The sequence below is a fragment of the Pinus tabuliformis genome, chromosome 3_1 (assembly GCF_031772625.1).
Source record: "Pinus tabuliformis cultivar Carrire ecotype Pingquan chromosome 3_1, CPIR1, whole genome shotgun sequence".
Classification (NCBI taxonomy): Eukaryota; Viridiplantae; Streptophyta; class Pinopsida; order Pinales; family Pinaceae; genus Pinus; species Pinus tabuliformis.
In genome coordinates this window covers 628900789-628921404 of record NC_142301.1, presented here as the reverse complement: position 1 = coordinate 628921404, position 20616 = coordinate 628900789, and the positions used below count along the sequence as shown (strand labels likewise).

Here is a 20616-nt window from a genome sequence, read left to right as displayed (position 1 = left end):
AATTTATTTGCAGTGACTGCCTTCATTGTCATAGTTTTTGCAAATTATCATTTGGTACTTTTGCATGTTCCCATGCTTACATATATGTAGACAATGATGAGGGTTGTTACAAAAATGTTGATTCACATCATGATAAAATGTTCCACAATGGATCAAATGATAGATACATTCAATAAGAGATGACTATGTAAAAGTTAATGATCTGAGGCTTATATTGTATAGGCGATTGTCTGAATATTATTATAACAGGTGCTTGTTTGAATATTATTACAATTATTATTATAATTATGTCATGAGTCATGACAAGATTTTATTATTACGTCACACAAATCCTTATAGAGAACTTCCTCCCATTACAAGCTACCATTGGACCTTTGCTTCTAGAAAATAGACTTGACATTCTCATGAGTCATGATATTCACGGTTCAAGAGGTGTTACCTGTTGGAGAATGTAACTAGTTTCGGTCTTCATAATTTGTACCATTATGTATTTTACGTAAAAAGCAAAAGAAAAGAAAAATAAAATTATTATTATTTTCTAGATAAGCATATTCTTCGTGTTTTTAGGTTTTGAGTCAAAGAGTCAAAGTCCTATTTTAGACCTATTGTAAAAGAAAATGGAAAAGAAATTTGAATGGTAAATTTTTGGGATAGAAACCTTTCTAGATGCCAACTCAGCCTACATGTGAAGTCGGCCTTGCCCCAACGGACATGTCTATTTGCACCCCTCGGAACTGTATAAATAGAGGATGGGTGGAGCTCCTTTGGACACACACTTGGATGATTTTGGTCTGAAATATTGCAGAGAAGGGCAACCGAGGAGTGGAAGACGAAGTCTGGGAGAAAGAATCTCTTCTTGAAGCTAGGGTTTGCAGAAGATCTGTCTTGGTTTGCCTCTTGTTGCTGGTTTGTTGCTGATGAATCTGCTGGGAGGAAGGAAGGTTTGACTTGGCATCTAGAGGTGAGAATTTCTGTGGTTATGGGTCTTGGATATCTCATTTGATCTGATTCTTCAAGAAGAGATTTTTTTGGTTTTTCCCCTTGGAGGGCTTTCGCCTTGGCTTAGAGCCTATATCTTGTGTTAGTCTTCTGTGATATTCTTGTTTTATGGTAATTGCTTGATGAAGGAACAAAACATAATAATAAAATTGCTATTAGTCCCACAAGTAATTATCATGTAATAGAAATCTAATAATAAGATAAAGTCCTCCGGATTTCCAACATGGTATTAGAGCTGTGGTTTGTACAAGGAGGTGCGAAGATCACTTTCTTGAAGGAAATTATTACGAAAACAGTGGCATTTAGAGGATCTCATCCCTGGATCAATTCCCTGCTTATTGATTGATGTAGCTTAACACAAAAGTTTTGGACTCAATTGTGGCTCAAGTTTTGTTGACTGACTCAATGTATATGGTTCATTGACTGACTAAACATTCACATCACATGGTTCAGATCATTTAACTTGTAGTATCACATTAATGGACATGTGGTTCGGGTTGTGAACTTAATTCAACGTTTTATCTCATATCTCCAGTGACATTGCTACGTATGATTTGCACCTCTCTATATGGATCGAGACATGACAATATTTCTTATGATAATGGCATTGATCAAGATATAGCTTGCACTATTCCTGTAGCTTGCTCTTTATGACAGCGGCCTACAATTCAACACGACTTTGTGACCCACACTCTAGTTTTGTGGTGGCTCGCTTAGAATCTTTGATGGCTCGTATGCAAAATATGAGACTTGAATTTGTGTGGATCGCATTTCTGGCAATAATTCGAACGTTGAATTTCTAACCCTAGCACTCTTTATGAAGAAGTGCGTAAGACATTGAATGTAAATATTGGAAGCTCGTTGGTTTGTTGTATCCATCGTCACAGAAACATCGGGTTGCTATACTTACAATGATCCATATAATGTAACTCTGCATAACACCTATGGTTTGATCTGAGGATTGGCTTCGTAAATCACACTCTGTGTGGCCCAAGAGCTCAGAGTTAATAACTTGTGGATCTTTTACATTGGCTTGGACTTATTATTGCTCAAACTAGCAGGGGTCCTAGGAGGGGACCCTATAGGAAAATTACTAGATCAAGGGCAACAATGGAGCGATAGTCCACTGTCACCTCAGCTATGGCTCCCTATTCTTTATAGACTTTCACCAATGGGAGGAGACCTGGTATAAGAGGAATCACCAGGAAGAATGAATCTATGAAAGGATAAGAAGTGATTCCCAAGGCCTATTCACAAGAGAGACTTGGTTAAGTGGTTTTCTTGCTTGGAAAGCAAGGTGATAGGCTCTCTAGGAAGGGATAAGAGGATTCTCGAGGCTAGCGTTTCGAAATGTTTCTTGTAAAGATGATTCCTAAGCCTAGAAATCCTTATGGAGAATTGGTCTTTATGTGTGTTGTCGCTTCAAATCGCACCAGCAGCACAAGTGCAGCATGAGACAAATAAAGTTCCCTAGAGACAACCTCTGGGTTAATTGTAGACCAGTGCCTAGGACATCTTAAATAGAGGAGTGCATGAAGGATTATAGGTGAGGGATTATCAACACTCCAATTGTCATGTAAGAAGGTAATAGGAGGGGATTGGTTCAATAAGCCTTCATTAAGGTGGACTCAAGCCAATACAGGGATTCAAATGAGGGGGTATATCGGGACAATCTTAAAAGAGAAATGTCTTCAATGAGACAACTTTAAAACTGAAGTTGGAGTAGTGATGGAGATGAGGAAAAGGAGGGAAACATATGCAGAGGGCTGTAAATGAACAAAATCCTTTGCAATAATATTCCAACAGAAATATGGAAGAGAAAGGAAGGTGAAATGGCAAAAATAGTTGATCATTGATTAAGGTTTCAAGCTACATATTGATATGGGTATCATTCTTTGCTTAACAACCAAAGTAAATCTGAGCCACCACAGGTACTGTAAGTTAATCACAAACACAAGTAAATCTGTAATTCTACAGGTACTGCATGCTAATGAATAACTGAGGTAAATCTGTGATATGCACAGGTACTGTTTACTATTGAGCAGCTAAGATAAATCCATGAACCAACAAGAAACCAACAACTCCATTAAAACTATTTCAGGGAAAGAAATACACAAGTGAAATGAAATTACCAAGAAAACATGCTGCACATCCATTGTGCTTAGTATCAACAGGGAGTTTCATTAATCCAAAGGGTCCAAACAACCAGTACATACATTAATCCCAACATCAATTTAGTCCCCTCCATGAATACAGCAAGTAGAACAAATGGTATCTCAGAATTCAAACCCAGAGGGTAAGAAATTCTAGAACCAACCAACCTGCCCAACGGACCAACTAACCCCCATCCCCCCCGCCTATTATAGTGTTTCTTCCCCCTATTTATAAGAGGAAGGGGGGGAGGGGGCGTTTATCAAACATGATTCAATACAAAATATCCCTGGGCCGAGTCTCAACTCTCAGATCAGCTGACTGTCTCGGCCAAGATGAAGCTCTGTTTCCCGAACTGTGATTACAATAGGGATTTCCTGCATTTCTTGGAATTTTACAGAAATTAATGAACAGAGAAGGAAGTTGGAAAGAGGAAGAAAGAGGTGTCCCTCTACTATTCTTGTGGAGGCCTCTGGTTGAGTCACGTCCCTGTCGTGATGCATTTCTCTGCTGTTGAAGCGGTTCATTGTCTACTCTCCTTTAAATGCTTTTAGTGCAGACTCTGGAGGTGTATTGTAGACTGATCCTTCCTTGAACGCGCCCTTACCTGTTTTGAATGCTCCGTCCCCCATGATTTACTGCTAAAGCTGCTTTAGGGGCCGACTCTATCGTTTCAGCCTTAAACCTCCTGCTGAACGCAATCAACGCCCTGATCTGCCTGGGGATATGTATTACAGTGTAGCAAAGTAGTCTTTCAGGTGCGGCTTTTATTGCGGAAACACACGAAACAAGCGAGTTTCAACTGCTTTTTGATTTGTCCCTTAACCCCTCACGCTTTCAGCCCCTTTGTACTTCTTCCTTCATGTGATCGGGGGCTTGACCGAGTGCTTAGCCCTCAGGCGCTAAGGTTTTCCACTGCTGTGCGGGGGGCCTTTTCCTTTGTTATTCAGAATCTTGCATCCCGACGTTTGATACGCTTTACCACTTGGTGTCTCCCTTTCAAACTTGTGATCGCCGATCAGCGGGATTGGGCCCACCAAAGATATTGCAATCGCAACCCCAGAGGAGGAGGACCTGTTACCTTATTTCTTAGCGCTTGGCCGACTATCCAGATGTGGGAGCCTTATAGGCCAAATCTCATAATATATCGCGTCCGAGAGGAAAACCCCTGCATATCGCAATCGCAAGCTGGGGAGACTGAGGTGGAGGAGTGCTTTAACCTGTGCAACTGCTGAGCAATGATTTGCGGGGGGTGACGTCATCACTACCACGTGTCACCTTGTGATTGGTGACACGTGTCACCCAGAAATGCCCCCATAGGACCCCTGAAAATGTTGAATCTGAGTGCCACGTGTCACCCATACTGCCACATCATTGATGACGTCAGCTGCCAAGTCATACATACGGGCCAATGGGATTGTGCCACATGGCCCCTTGGAGGAGAGAGAAAGGGGGCCGCCTGCCTTGGTTTTTCTTTGAATTCCTTTGTTAAATGAAATTGGCCCTCCCCAATGATTTAACACTACATTGGCGATTTCCCCCCATAATTTCTTAAGGATGGCCCATCAGGTATCACGGGGGCCATGCGGGGATGCAGGATTGCAAGGCTGTGGGTACTCTACCACGTGGCCCCCTCGAAGGAGAGAGAAAGGGGTGGCCCAACCTTTGTTTTTCCATGCATTTCCTTTGTAAATCCTTTCCAGCCTCCCCCGACGCTTTTACACTGGATCGCAAATCGACAATATCGCGCAAGGTGATGCGGTAGATGACCTATGGAGGCTAGACCTAGAGAGGGGAGAGGTGAGAGAAATAAGCTTTGAAAGTGACTACCTATGGAAGGATTAGTGCCTTGTCCTTTGGGAGAGATGGAGTCAAGGGGAATTTATTGTTTGGAAAGAATTCACCCAATCAAGGAGGCCTTCAAGCAACTTCGCATGGCATTAGGGCATGAGAGCAACTACTTCAAGGACTTTATACTTCGATTTGCAATAATTGATGACTTATTGAGATGTATTTAACACAAATTATCTCTAGGAACATTCACCCATTCATACATGGCCCATGACATGATGCAACACTATAAAAGATCAAAATTTCCACCAATTCGTATAGAAAAGCAGTAAATTTCAGACTTGTATAGCGAAAATCCCAACAACATTCATGTGACAAAGTAAACAACAAAAATAAACATGAAAAGAGCAGTTACATGTGCAAATTAGTATATCCAACCATCAAATTATGCCAATAATGAAGCTCCAGACAAGAGAGATAGATCCAAACATCAAAATTCATCCATATCATCCAAACTTGTCCTCCAAAATAGATAGCGAAAATCTCACAAGAGCTAATAATCCAATTCAAGTGATGATGATAAAAATGAATCACCTCACTTGTATTTATACAATCCCTAATGAGTTCGATTTGCCTAATATGGCCTAATTGAGCCCCAAATAATAAAATAATGTGATACAATAACATTCCTTGGTGACAAGCCCACCAAGATAGCTCAATAACATAAGAATAAGCCTCCCTAGAGGGCAGAGTTATCAATATAGTGAGTCGTTGACCATTTGAGAAGGCCTAATGAAGTCCAAGGTGTGCCACGATGTGAAAATGGGCTCAAACATAGTGGACAAGCGGTTGGCCTCTTGTTTTCCAAACAAGAACCCGTGGTGCTCCCAAGTGGTTGTGGGGGGCACAAGGACATCCTCATGGGTCTCCAAGTGGATCGAAAATACCTATAGACCATCTATAAGGGCTAGGATGGTGATGTAAGCCCTCCCTTTGCAGCGGGAGTCATCCTCGGGAACTTGGAACATCTGCCAAGTGTATGGTGCATGTGTGGAGCCGACTGGGCATAGTGATCCAGGTGCATCATCCACATCCAAAAGGTGGAACATGAGCAATCAATGAGCAGTGATGGGGATCCATGAAGTAATCTCTGCTATGATGCAGGTCCATGGCTCTCAACGCTCACTCTACAAGTGCCAATGTGGCCCTCTGGAGGGTTAGGACCTCATATAGGGAGACCAAGCCTCAAATGGAGACCCACCTGCTATCCTGCATAAGATCCAATGCGTCCCTTTGCCCTCCAATACAACAAATCATTAGAATAATCAAGTGAAAGAGCTTACAAGTCATGGAATCAATCATGGTGACATGCCCGTCCATAGTGGGCTTTGGCATGTACACGTGTCTCCAACCTCTCAATAAGGGGGTTAATCAAGGACCTTATTAGGTGGTTTCAATCTTTAAAGGGGGTGACATATCCATGGTACATCCTTCAAGTGGTAGGTGGCTAATGATATAGTAATGGAACAGAGTGGGGATCATGGGAATCATCCAGACCACATGTCATGGTACAAGGGTAGCTATAATAAAAGAAGCCCATACTTGGGTATATGAGTGGAGGAGGGAGCAAATCATTGTACATGAGTTACCCAAACCTTTGTTTTTCCACCCTTCTTCATATGCCTTTTGCCTTTGATTAATTTTTCTTCATAATTGCTTGGGGCTCCAGGGGATGATTGCATGTTGTGTAATATATAACAGTGAATACCCCCTTAAGGTGGGGCAGTTGATCGCCCACTAGGGGTTAGGACAATTGTGGGTTCCTTAATGATGGAGGGGGCTCATCTAGGGACCATAGGAACCAGGGTGATGGCCATAATTAAGGGGTAGGGCTTTTGTGTGGCTTTTTCCCATGTGCTAAATTTATATGACCCGACCGCCTTTTGCATTTTGCAGTACATTTCTTGTTGCGAGTGGCTAAATTAAGCTTTCTCTTTTCTTTTTAGCTGCATCAACCTCTGGGACATTGTTCCAGGCCTGACCCAAGATGTGGGCAAGCAGAGGGGGAGGCCAACCCCATGTGGATGTAGTGGACCCAGATGGGAAAGGTGATGAATGGTGTTAAAATGAGCGAAAGGGAGTAATGTATATGGTGTGGGGAAGCATGACCAGCCAACCAAAATTGGGATTTCCCATGTAGTGCCAACCCTGAAGCTAATGGCTAGTAAAGGAGATCCCACGGTATTAGGATACAAGGCTAACAACCAAATTAAGCAAGGAGACAAGAGTACAGACCTAGCCCACTCTTTCCGCTGAATCCCACCACCCATCCATGCCCAAAAGTATCCATGATAAGCAAGCAAAATCACTCAATTACACCAATGAAAAGCCATACCTTCGGGGTCGGGAGGCCCACCTTCAAACATACGATCATAACAGATGGGCAAGGGACCACATGGCTAGCTCAGGTGGTAGAGATAGTGGTATATCTGTTGAAATTTGTAACTAGGTTCTGTCTTCATTAAGAAAGAAAGAAGAAAGAAATTATTTTAATGTCCACAAGGCTAAAGATAGCCTATGGGACAGATTGCTTCTTCATTTGCTTGATGTATTTGGCCCTTTTTCTGTGAAGCTTCAAAATACATGCTCCCTGTTGTCTTTGAAGGCCTCACATTCTAAAATGAAATGTTTTTCTTTTTCCACTTTTCCAGAAGAACAAAAAGTGCATACCCTTTCCTCCCACACTTCCTTTGGCCTTTTCCAGCGCCCTGTTTCACAACGGAGTTGATGAGAATTAGTCCATAACTGAGCAATAAGAATTTTGGCTCTCCAAGAGATATGGGCCTCTATGTATGCTTTTGGTTGATGACTATGAGTGGGATTAAACACTTCAATATAGTAATTTTTCTTTCTTCCTAGCTCCTTATCCCAAGTATGCTTGTGGAACTTTTCCATAACAAAAGTTTTTATCTCTTTGCTGTTTATGGGACATGCGTTCAACCAAATACCCCATTTACTAAACCATTTGTTATTTTGCTGCATCCAAGTTTTTTTGCTCTTGCACAATCTATCATTAAAGACAACCTTAGGCCATCTACCCTCTTCCATTTGCTTATTTTTTTTTTAAATACCTTATGACTCGCACCATAGCAATTGCTTCAATAGGAGTAGTCCCTATTTCACTTAAGAAGATATCATAAGGAACTGCACTTTTAATCTTAAATTTGTTCTTAATCAAACGCTTCTGGATTTTCTCAATTTGTCTCCACTGCATGTCGGATGTACTGTTGGCCCATAGTTCACAACCATAGAGAATAACTAGAATCACTAGAAGCCCAAAAAGAGTTTGAGTGGTTTTCTAGTCCCATAACTCTGCCTCTCTACACCTATTTTGAAAAGCATAAAATGCTTTCCAACCCCCCAAAGCTCTTTTCTTGAAGTTAGATTTTTGTTGAAGTCAATTCAAAGGTATTTGTAATCCGCAACATCTTCCAGAATGTTGCCTTCAAAGTAGAACTTATGTTCGTTATGTTTTCTTTTCTTAGAGAAGACCACTACTTTCGTTTCGCTGATATTGACTTGCATCCCCACACTTTTACAAAAATGCTCAAGGGATAGTAAGTGCTCTTGCAAACCAGGAGCTGATTTAACAATCAGAATAAGGTCATCTACATACAAAAGAAGGCTTATAACAAACTTGCCCAAATAGATACCATCACCCCCTTGCAAATTTAACCACTCCTCAAGCTTGTCAATATATAAACCAAAAAGGGTAGGAGACAGTGGGAAACCTTGCTTGACCCCAATATTGCTTCTAAAACTTTCAGAAATGCCTGTTGAAGTTCTAATTTTGACTTTCACCTCTTCATACAACCTATGCACAGCTGCTCTCAAATGTTTAGGAACCCTAAGTTCCTTCATTCTGTGCCAAAGCTTATCCCTAGGAACCAAGTCAAATGCTTTTCTGAAATCAACAAAGCAACAAAATTCTTCTTCCTTTTTCTCCCAAACTTTTCAATGATGTGCCTTAAAGTTATACAATGATCAATTGTGGAATGTTTTAGGTCTAAAACCTGCTTGCCATTTAGCACGCTTATCTCTGTCTTCTGCCCACTTGCTAATTTTTTGAGATGTACTTATCAAAAGAATGAAGAAAATATTTTTATCATTATGATTATGACTTATTAAAGCATGGGTTTCATGCTTGGATCATCATGTTTTAGGTCAAAGTCCTCTTTGAGGACTTCTAGGATTTATTTTGAGACATTAGAGTCATTGTACATTTAAAGAGACTCTTCCTGGGTTTTCGGTCATGTAAAAATAATTATTTTTGAGTAAAAAATGAATTTATTCTCCTCCAGACCAAGTCGGCCTTAAGAAGATCAAGTCTATGTCAAAACAAGTAACTTGACCTCACAAAAGGGCTATAAATACAAGGAGTTTGAATTCATTTGGAGCATCTCATTCTCTCTCACATAGTACGATCTTTGTAGCTGGAAGCTGGGAAGTGCGAAATTGTTGAAGTGCTGGAAAAAAAGTTGGAAAGGAGTGCGAGTTTCTAGAGGATGATAGCGGGCCTCAAGATTAAAATTTTGGGACAAGTTTCACTCAATTCCGAGGTGTATCAAGGGAGATCGAAGTCTTCCCAGTTTTGTTGAAGTTGTTGTTGCTGCTCTGCTGTGTCGAAGCTGCTACTAGGTTGAAGCCGCTGTTGATGCTGCGAGGTTGAAGTTGCTTGTGAAGGGTTGTCATTTGCAAGAAGGATTGAGAGTTGACTTGGTGTGGAGGGAATCTCTGTCTGGGTCTAGAGTCTTGGATTATCTCGAGAATCTATTGAAGGAAGAATTATTGACTGGGTTTTCCTCTAGATAGGGGTTTTTCCCTGGTTGTCTGCCTACATCTATTGTCCTTGTGTTTTTATTTTGGTAATTGCTTGATGAACTAAAAGATAAAGAAGAACATAAAGATAAAAGAATCACAACTAATTATCTATATAAGAAAATCTTTCTGCCTTTCTGATTTTCTAACAACATTGAGCTATCTGGTGGTTGCAAGGGGCTGCTGGTTGCCGATTGAGGATCATACGGGAGAATTTTTTTTCTCCTATATACACTACCCACAGGTGGTGGGTAACATCTGGCTGCAACTGGGACATGAGCTCTCGAAGAGGTGCACAAAGCCATTGGAATGAGAGTTCATGAGAAAACCAACAATCTCTTGGTATTGCAGACTTGTTACTTGCACATATCAAGGACCAAGCACACAGGGCAACATGTTTTTATGGTGTCTTATGATCACCCATGCTTAGTATTAAGCCATAAAAATCTCTTAATCTAAATGAAACTAATCTATCATGAAAATATCAGATGACGTTGGTTCTAATGAGAAAATGAGCATGCAATGCATCCCACCCTAACCTGCATATAATACAATGTCAAGCGTCAAGGAAAGGGGTGATACGACTCAACTTGACTGGTTGCGACCATAGTTTGTCGTTAAGTTTGGCAATGTAGTAGTAATCTTCCCCGACTTTTCCATGAATCTTGACAGGTATTTTGTTTTTATATACCAAGTCCACCCAACCTTGTATTCCCTTTTAGGCTTCCACTTTTTGTTTGCTTTGTGATTTGGTTGCTTGAGAATACAAACTTCTTATGAAGGGAGAATGGGAGGAGGGTTCTCAATCTCATGTGTCGTGTAATAAGGGATCGGTCTTGGCTTGACTACATGAGTAGGGTAGGCAGATTCTCTATAAAGAATGAAGGGGGTTCCATCAAATTGCGGAATAGTGGCATATGACAAGTCCATTTGAAGATGACCTCTGATAGTGGCTCCCCACTTCCTTGATAATACCATCCCCCAAACATCATGGATATCTATGACCCCCAACATTCTTAAGATCCTTTATGAGGCCCTCTACTTCCACGGGTTTGGAGTTAAAGCCACACACACTTTTATATGATGCTAAGACCCAATTGCTCCATGACTTTTAATGGCATGATGTTTGCGGAAGCCCCTGAGTCTAACATGCAATTATGTAAGAGAAGGTCATTTATGGCTAAGGTAAGCATGAATGGTTCATGCCCTAGGTTTAGATCGGGAAGGTGGATATTTTGCAATGCTTCGGTAATTCTTCCTCTTCAAAACCCAGGGATTTCTTGACTTTCCATTGTTGTTGGGGAAGCTTCACAATCTCCTTTAATGGAACTTGTGCAGTCATCTTCCCTATAGCAGAGTCTAGATCGATGTCAAGTTCGACCTCTTTACCTTTATCCTTTTTGATGGTCTCTTTCTTTTGAGGATCCCTTTTGGGATTGACTTTCTTCGAAGGATCCTTCTTAGGGGGATCTTTAAGGAGAGGTTCTTTGTGAGGGACCTACTTGGGAAGTGAGTCATTTTTGTTGGTTTCCTTGGAGGTTGTGGGGTCTTTCTCGTTGTCTTTTCGTGTATATTGGATCCCTTTGAATCTTCCACTATTATCAACGTTAAGGATTGGCTCTTCCTTTTTTTCTTTGATAGTGACCTCACTATTGGGAGGATGAGTATATGAATCCCCTAGTAAAATGTTGAAGGGTTTGGATTCTAGAAGATTCGCCTGCTCATTGACTTCTTCATCATCACTCTCATCCTCATCACTTTGTTCATCTTCGGAGGATGAATCTTGTTCAACAACGTTTGTTGGAGATAAAGTGTTAGGGACTTGAGATGAGCTTGGCTTGTCTTCCTCATTTTGTTTTCTAGGGAAAGCTTTCCTTTTGGGATATAGCTTGGTTTTTGGGCCCTTTTCAAGGCAGTGAGCTTGTTCATGTAGAGCCTATCTTGTGAATTCATTTCTTCGCTGAGCTTTTCCATTTTCTTGAGAAGTACCAAAAGGGTTTCTTCGTGTTGATCTTTGGATTTTCGCTTCTTGACTTTGACCTTAGCCTTGGGGTGTTCATCAACATCCATCTTGGAAATTCGTAAGTTTTGTTCAACTTCCATGGCCATCTCCTTAGCCTCAACCAAGGATTTAGGCTTCTTATCCTCAATGCATAAGTTAGGTGGCCACATTTAGCTTTGATAAATTTGTCAAGTATGTTAGCATCAGGGGGCATCAAATGACCGAGGATATCCCTAACCACCCTATCAAATTTTGGATGAATTCTCAAATGTCTTCCCTTTCTCTACATATTTGATAGAACTTCTCTATATTGAAGGTTCCTTGTGCATCACATGACCACCTCCTCATAACGCATCCTCAAGTTGGTCAGAGTCATCTATGCATCCTGGGGGAAGACGGAGGTACCATTCCCTAGTGTGCCCTTCGAGGGATAATGCAAACAACATCATGATCCTATCTTCATCGAATATCATTCTAGGGGAAATCTTCCAATAGAATTCTTCAACATGATCACGAGAACTTATGGTAGCATCACCCTTGAACTTGGGTAGCCAGTTATTACATTTCTCTAGTAACGGTTTGGGGTCATTACTCAAGTTTAAAGGGGCAAAGACACTAACCAAACACCTTTCACTTATTGTCATCTTGGGTTGGTCTTGGTTTGGGCCAGTGTTAGAATATGTGGCCATCTTGGGGGTGGGATCACTGACCTTTTCAAATTCAGGGAGAAGGGTAGTTCTAACAGGTGATGGAGTTTGTTCTCCCCTTTTTGCAGCAACCATAGTTAATGGAGGAATGTTGTCACCTTCAAGTAAATGAGGGGATTGGACAATGAATGGAGTCACTAAAGGAATCTTGAATTGTCGTCAATGAATCAGTTCCTCAATGATTCAATAGGGAAGTAGACCTGCTTCCTCCTCGGCAATGACGCCAAAATGTTACCGCTCAAACTAGCAGGGGCCCTAGGAGGGGATCCTATAGAGCAACTACTAGATCAAGGGCAAAAATGGAGCAATAGCCCACTGTCACCCAACTATGGCTCCTTGCTTTTTACAGGCTTTCACCGATGGGAGGAGACCTAGTATAAGAGGAATCACAAGGGGGAATGATTCTATGAAAGGATAATAAGTGATTCCCAAGGCCTATTCACAAGAGAGACTCGGTTAAATGGCTTTCTTGCTTGGAAAGCAAGGTGATAGGCTCTCTAGGAAGGGCTAAGAGGATTATTGAGGCTAGAGTTTGGAAATGTATCTTGTAAAGATGATTCCTAAGCCTAGAAATGCTTATGGAGAATTGTTCTTTATGTGATCATTGTGAAATTGGAGTTATAAAGTTGTGGGGCCACACGGGACCAAGTTGACACAGAATTAGGTCAAGGAAGTGGAATTGTTCAATCAAGGAGGGGCTTGACCTAATTGTTGAAGGGAAGAGGATCAATGGACAAATTTTCTTTTCATTAAACACAATGATCCCAATGAGGCAACTAGCTATGGGAAAGCTAGGGCAAGAAACGATCTTCGAGCTAAGGCTTGGTGCATCTCAAGATCCCACCACTGGAATTTCCAGAAATTTGGGGGGCCTCTAGAGGAAACCTTAGCACAGTAATGGGAAAGAGATCGAAGCCTTTTGATGGCTAAAACGTGAGATAAGTGATGCCATAAATGAACTATGGAGGCTAGGCCTAGAGAGAGAAGGATAGGTGAGACTCGAGAGAAATAAGCTTTGAAAGTGACCACCTATGGAAGGATTAGTGTCTTGTCCTTGGGAGAGATGGAGTCAAGGAGAGTTTATTGTTTGGAAAGTATTCACCAAATCAAGGAGGTCTTCAAGCAACTTCGCATGGCATTAGGGCATGAGAGCAGCTACTTCAAGGACTTTATACTTCAATTTGCAATAATTGATGATTTATCGATATGTATTTAACACAAATTATCTCTAGGAACATTCAACCATTCATACATGGCCCATGACATGATGCAACGCTATAAAAGATCAAAATCTCCAACAATTCATATAGAAAAGCAGTAAACGTCAGACTTGTATAGCGAAAATCCCAACAACATTCATGTGACAAAGTAAATAACAAGAATAAACATGAAAAGAGCACTTACATGTATAAAATAGTACATCCAACCATCAAATTATGCCAATAATGAAGCTCCAAGACAAGAAAGATAGATCCAAACATCAACATCCATCCATATCACTCAAACTCGTCCTCCAAAAGAGATAGCGAAAATCTCACAAGAGCTAATAATCCAATCCAAGTGATGATGATGAAAATGAATCACCTCACTTGTATTTATACAATCACTGATGAGTTCAATTTGCCTAATATGGTCTAATTGAGCCCAAATAATAAAATAATTTGCTACAATAACATTACTTGGTGACAAGCCCACCAAGATAGCTCAATAACATAAGAATAAGCCTCTTGAGAGGGCAGAATGATCAATATAGTGAGTCATTGGCCATTTGAGAAGGCCTAATGAAGTCCAAGGTGTGCCACAATGTGAAAATGGACTCAAACATAGTGGACAAGGAGTTGGCCCCTTGTTTTCCAAACGTGAACCTATGGTGCTCCCATGTGGGTGTGGGGGGCACAAGGACATCCTCATGGGTATCCAAGTGGATCGAAAATGCCTATAGACCACCTGTAACGGCTAGGATGGTGATGTAAGCTCTCCCTCTGCAGCGGGAGACATCCTTGGGAACTTGGAACATCTATCAAGTGTATGGTGCAAGTGTTGATTTGGGGTAGCATCGGATGTGCTCTAGCCACAAAATTGGGTGGAGTGGTTGGGGCACATGAGACCTCCAATACCCAGAAAGGGTTTGGGCAGATTCTAAACAGATCATGAGATATTAAAATAATTAATATTTTTAATGGAGTCCCTAAGTCTAAACTTAGGGAAAATAAAATATTAATGTGTATTAATATGAATTTGTGTTAGAATGGTCCAAAAGACATGGATCAAGCTAGATCTAATCTTAGCCATTGATTAGGAACTTATTCTTGACTGTTGATATGTCAACAGGAAAAGTATAAGAGGAGGCTTGATTCTTGAAGGTCACTTGGAGAATACACCAGAGTGATCAATCATTCTATTCTCTAGAGTGGGGTTTGCTAAGAGAGATAGAATCAGTGATCAGGAGAGCAACTGAGGGGCATTGAGTACAGAGAGATAGAGAGGTAGAGATAGTGCTGGGATAGCAGCAGAGCAGTTAGAGAGAGAGACACAGGAGCAGCCAATGCTCACGCAGAGGCAGCGAAGTGTTGTGCAGAGCACCAGAGGGGCCGGTGTAGTTGACGCAGGGCCTCCTGGGGCTGACGCAGGCCAGGATAGGCTGACGTAGGGCCAATGCTGGGCTAGGAGAGGTTGACACAATCCAGATTGGGCAGACGCCGGGGTTTAGGGGCAAATTGGTGCTGAGTAGCTGCCGGAAGGATTATCCGAGGTTTCGACCAATAGATTTGTTTGAATGGAGAGGTATTACTGCTAAGGAAATTCTCTGTTGGGTAGGCCAGTTTCGGCACCCAGATTGTACTCTGATATTGCTTAATAAGAAAACCCTCAGATAGCTGCACCAATTTTCTTGCATTGGGTTTTTCTGGGGACATTGGTCCAAAAATAATGGTGTCATGTGGTGTGTTTGTTCTTTTTTCTTTTAGTTGCTGATCTGTAATATGTTGACCATGCATTGGTGTTTATTTTTAGTATTTACTTTGTAAATAACTTGTTAAAGAAAAATAACAAGCAGGCAACAATAAATTAGAAAAGGTGCATGAAGGGTTTCTAAACTAAGTAAACTTAGAAATTTCAACATGGTATCAGAGCGTGATTGCAGATCAGAGGAGGACTAAAAGACATCAACCGAGCGGAGCAATAACAACATTAAACAACTGTCCCGAGGTGATAGAAGCTGTTTCTAGCAGCGTAGAAGCCAAGAAGTGTGACGCAAAGCTAGCCAGAGCCACACAGAAGAAGCCGAGAGCTGCGCAGAGCCTCAGAGAGGCCAGCATTGCTGATGTAGAGGTCCAGAGGGCTGACGTAGGCCATCCCAGGGCTGACGCAAACCCATCTGGGGTGACGTAGAGCCAGCGTGAGGCAGAGAGGGGTTGATGCAGTTCAGAGAGAGGTAATTGTTGGAGTCTAGAAGGTTGCAGAAATATTGAAGAGTGGAGCTGGTGAGGTACTGTAGTCAGAACTGTACCTGACAGAGCAGGGCCAAAGGAGTTGTTACCCAGGGTTTCTAGCCGAGGAACCTGAATCAACAGTGCAGTTGCATAAGACGATAAGAGTAGGGGGCATCTCAACAAGCGGCAGAAGGATTTACAGGAGGGAAATCAGGACTCAGAGGGAGTCCAGAAGAGAACTTGCAGACGGGAAGTAGAGACTCAGAGGAGTCGAACAGAGAACTTCCAGGAGGGAAGTAGAGGAGCGTCATGGCACGGGGTAAGAGACCAGGATAGACTGGAGGGATCATCAAACTTCGCAGTATGGAAGGCCATAATCTTATCAGTGGTTGACAGGTTTCGTGTCAAGAACTTCGCCATGAAGGTTATAGCTATCCCAGTCGACCCCAATGATAACGACAAGTACGAAGAGGCGATGGCGAGGGCCAAGTCCATTATCCTTGACAGGGTCAAGGATCATGTGGTATCACACATATAGCTGAGAAGGAAATGATAGTTGAGATGTAGGAGGCTCTCAAGAACCTGTACCAGCACACTTCTGTGCAGAGAAGAATGCTGCTCGTGAACCAGATGAGGTCGTATTAGATGAAGAAGAGTCAATCGATTGACACCTTTCTCGGAGGACTGCATGAGATCTGAGACGAGTTGACTGCTATAGGAGCGACACTGGATTAGGAGCTTATGGTGAGGACAACCTTGAATGTTGTCTCAGAAGATTGGGAAGTGTTTGTCCAGAGTATCCTGTGCAGAGGGACTATCCCACCTTGGGACGGGATGTGGGCAGCTCTTCGCTAGGGAGCGATCTGTCGAAGACAGGTAGTAGCAACAAAGGGATCAAGGTCAAGTAGGAGGAGGAGGATGTGGCCCTAGCATCTGAGGGAAAGTAGGAGAAGCGGAAGAAGAAAGATCTATCCAAGATCAAGTACTTCCACTGTGTGGAGATGGGTCATTATGCGACCTAGTGCCCAAGGAAGAAGAGTAAGGGAGAGTTTTCCGAGACTAAGACAGCGCCAACACGGGCAGAGAAGGAAGTTTTGACAGACGATGACTATGCCATGAGTGCACACGCGCCACTTGAGCGGAAGTGGGGAGACATCGAGCTGTAGTTAGGCGGACTACATGTGATGAGGGGTAGGATCCTTGAGGTACCCGGCCTCTTGGATTAGACCTTGCTACAGGAGCGTCGACTGGCTGAGTGGGTAGAGACGGAAGCGGATGGAGCGGTAGAGAGAGCTACAGTGTAGGAGTCTCGAGACAGCGCGAGGCTAGTAGGCTGCAACAGTGCGAGAGGCATAGGAGTGTTCAGGACGACACATAGAGGTGTGCAATGGTGCGAGATGCAGGGAGTTGTTGCAGCAGCGCATAGGCCAGAGAGGGAGCACTTGTCAGCGACAGAGGGAGCTTCAACATCAGTGGGTGTCTCTAGCCCAAATTGGAAGTCAGTTGGGAGATCAGTTACTTACTTCTCAGTAACTGAGTTGCAATGCAGCAGTGGGCAACATGATGTAGCATGATGAGAGGAGGTGCAGTGCGGATGCAGTGCTGGGAGAAAGGACCAACAACAACACGGATGCAGAGGGAGATGTCGTACATATGTAGCAGTGGAAGTGGCAGAACCATGGGCAGCAATACATGATGCAGCAGTGTAGAGGATGTTGGTAGGAAGGCCTAGCATCAGCGCAGGTACCAATGCCGGATGATCAGAGTAAAACTCAGTGAGGAGTATTGCTAGAGCACAATCCTCGCTGAGAAGGAGTGTTGATTTGGGGTAGCATCGGATGTGCTCTAGCCACGAAATTGGGTGGAGTGGTTGGGGAACATGAGATCTCCAATACCCAGAGAGGGTTTGGGCAGATTCTAAACAGATTAGGAGATATTAAAATAATTAATATTTTTAATGGAGTCCCTAAGTCTAAACTTAGGGAAAATAAAATATTAATGTGTATTAATATGAATCTGTGTTAGAATGGTCCAAAAGACATGGATCAAGCCAGATCTAATCTTCGCCGTTGATTAGGGACTTAATCTCGGTCGTTGATATGTCAACAGGAAAAGTATAAGAGGAGGCTTGAGGGTCACTTGGAGAATACACCAGAGTGATTAGTCATTCTATTCTTTAGAGCGGGGTTTGCTAAGAGAGATAGAATCAGTGATCGAGAGAGCAACTAAGGGGCATTGAGTACAGAGAGATAGAGAGGCAGAGATAGCGCCAGGACAACAACAGAGCAGCTTGAGAGAGAGACGTAGGAGCAGCCAATTTTCATGCAGGGCCACTCTGAGGCAGCTAAGCGCTGCGCAGAGCACTAGAGGGGCGAGCGTAGCTGACGCAGAAGCTCAGAGAGCTGACGCAGGGTCTCCTAGGGCTGACGCAGGGCCAACACTGGGCTAGGAGAGGCTGACGCAGTCCAGATTGGGCAGACGCTGGGGTTTCAGAGGAAGATTGGTGCTGAGTAGCTGCCGGAAGGATTATCCGGGGTTTCAACCAGTAGATTTGCCTGAAACAGAGAGGTCTTACTGCTAAGGAAATTCTTTGTTGGGTAGGCCAGTTTCGGCACCTAGATTGTACTCTGATATTGCTTAATAAGAAAACCCTCAGATAGCTGCACCGATTTTCCCGCATTGGGTTTTTCCGGGGACATTTGTCCAAAAATAATGGTGTCATGTGGTGTGTTTGTTCTTGTTTCTTTTAGTTTCTGATCTGTAGTATGTTGAGCATGCACTGGTGTTTATTTTCAGTGTTTACTTTGTAAATAACTTGTTAAAGAAAAATAACAAGCAAGTAGCAATAAATCAGAAAAAGTGCATGAAGGGTTTCTAAACTAAGTAAACTTAGAAACTTCAACAACAAGTGAACCAGATGCATGATCCACATCCAGAAGGTAGAACACGAGCAAACAATGAACAGTGCTAGGGATCCATGAAATAATCTTTGCTATGTCGGAGGTCCATGGCTCTCAACGCTCACCCTACAAGTGCTAATGTGGCCCTCTGGAGGGCTAGGATCCCGTATAGGGGCCTCAAATGGAGACTCACCCGCAATCCTGCATAAGATCCAATGCGTCCCCTTGCCCTCTAATACAACAAATCATTAGAATAATCAAGTGAAAGAGCTTACAAGTCATGGAATCAATGGGGTACGTAATGGTGGCATGCCTTTCCATAGTGGGCTTTGGCATTTACAAGTGTTTCCAAGCTCAATAAGGGGGTTAATCAAGGACCCTATTAAGTGGTTTCAACCTTTAAAGGGGTGACATGTCCATGGTACATCCTTCAAGTGGTAGGTGGCTTATGATATAGTAATGGAACGGAGTGGGGATCAAGGGAATTATCCAGACCACATGTCATGGTACAAGGGTAGCTATAATAAGGGAAGCCCATACCTGGGTATATGAGTGTAGGAGGGAGCAAATCGTGGTACATGAGTTACCCTGACCTTTGTTTTTCCACCCTTCTTCATATGCCTTTTGCCTTTGATTGATTTTTCTTCATAACTGCTTGGGGCTTCAGGGGATGAGAGCATGTTGTGTAATATATAACAGTGAATACCCCCTTAAGGTGGGGTATTTCATCGCCCACCAGGGGTTGGGACAATCATGGGTTCCTTAATGATGGAGGGGGCTCATCTAGGGACCATAGGAACTAGGGTGATGGCCATAATTAAGGGGTAGAGCTCTTGTGTGGCTTTTGTCCACGTGCTAAATTTGTATGACCCAACCACCTTTTGCATTTTGCGGTACATTTCTTGTTGAGAGTGGCCAAATTATGTTTTTTCTTTTCTTTTTAGCTGCATCAACCTCCAGGGCATTGCTCCAGGCTCAACTCAAGGTGTGGGCAAGGGGACGGGGAGGTGGAGGCCAACCCCTTTCGGACCCAGTTGACCCATGTGGACCCAGATGGGAAGAGTGATGAATGGGGTTAAAATGAGTAGAAGGGAGTGATGTATATGGTGTCGGGAAGGGAGTGATGTATCCCACAGGAGTAGGATACAAGGCTAACAACCAAATTAAGCAAGGAGACAAGAGTACAAACCTAGCCCACTCTTTCCCCCGAATCCCCCCACCAATCCATGCCCAAAAGTGTCCATGATAAGTAACCAAAATCACTCAACTACACTAATGAAAAGCCATACCTTCGGGATCCAGAGGCCCACCTTCAAACATACGATCATAACAGATGGGCAAGGGACCACATGGCTAGCTCAGGTGGTGGAGATAGTGGCACATCGAGCTATCTGGTGGTTGCAAAGGGCTGACGGTTGAGGACCATACAAGAGATTTTTTTTCTCCTATATGCACTGCCCACAAGTGTGAGCCCGGATTGCTTGTGGGGTGAGGAAAATTCCTCATAATATTTTTCCCAATATTTTTCTCTATAGGATTGCCAGATTTCAGCATCTAGTTGTAATCAGAATTTCTCGCTACTGCTTAATAATAAAAACCCTCAATTGCTGCAACCAGTTTTCCCACATTGGGTTTTTTTTTGGGGACGTTTGTCCAAAAATAACGGTGTTATATTTTTGTGTGTCTGTGCCAATATTCTATCAGTTTCCAGTTTATCTTCTGTAGTATTTTTATTTGTGAAGATTGTAGTGTGATTA

General features: G+C 42.7%; 1 protein-coding gene across 2 annotated transcripts in view; it reads left to right on the top strand.

Annotated features, from left to right (window-relative positions):
- The window catches only part of P5CR (pyrroline-5- carboxylate (P5C) reductase), a 232997-nt gene that overhangs the window by 173923 nt on the left and 38458 nt on the right, over window positions 1-20616 (top strand). Inside the window, exon 8 of one of the 2 annotated variants that reach the window (XM_089411683.1) lies at window positions 806-961. The exons of the other annotated variant lie outside the window; for it this stretch is intronic. Coding sequence (XP_089267809.1) covers window positions 806-961 — 156 coding nt within the window. The remainder of the gene's footprint in view (window positions 1-805; window positions 962-20616) is intronic. 2 annotated transcript variants of the gene reach the window in all.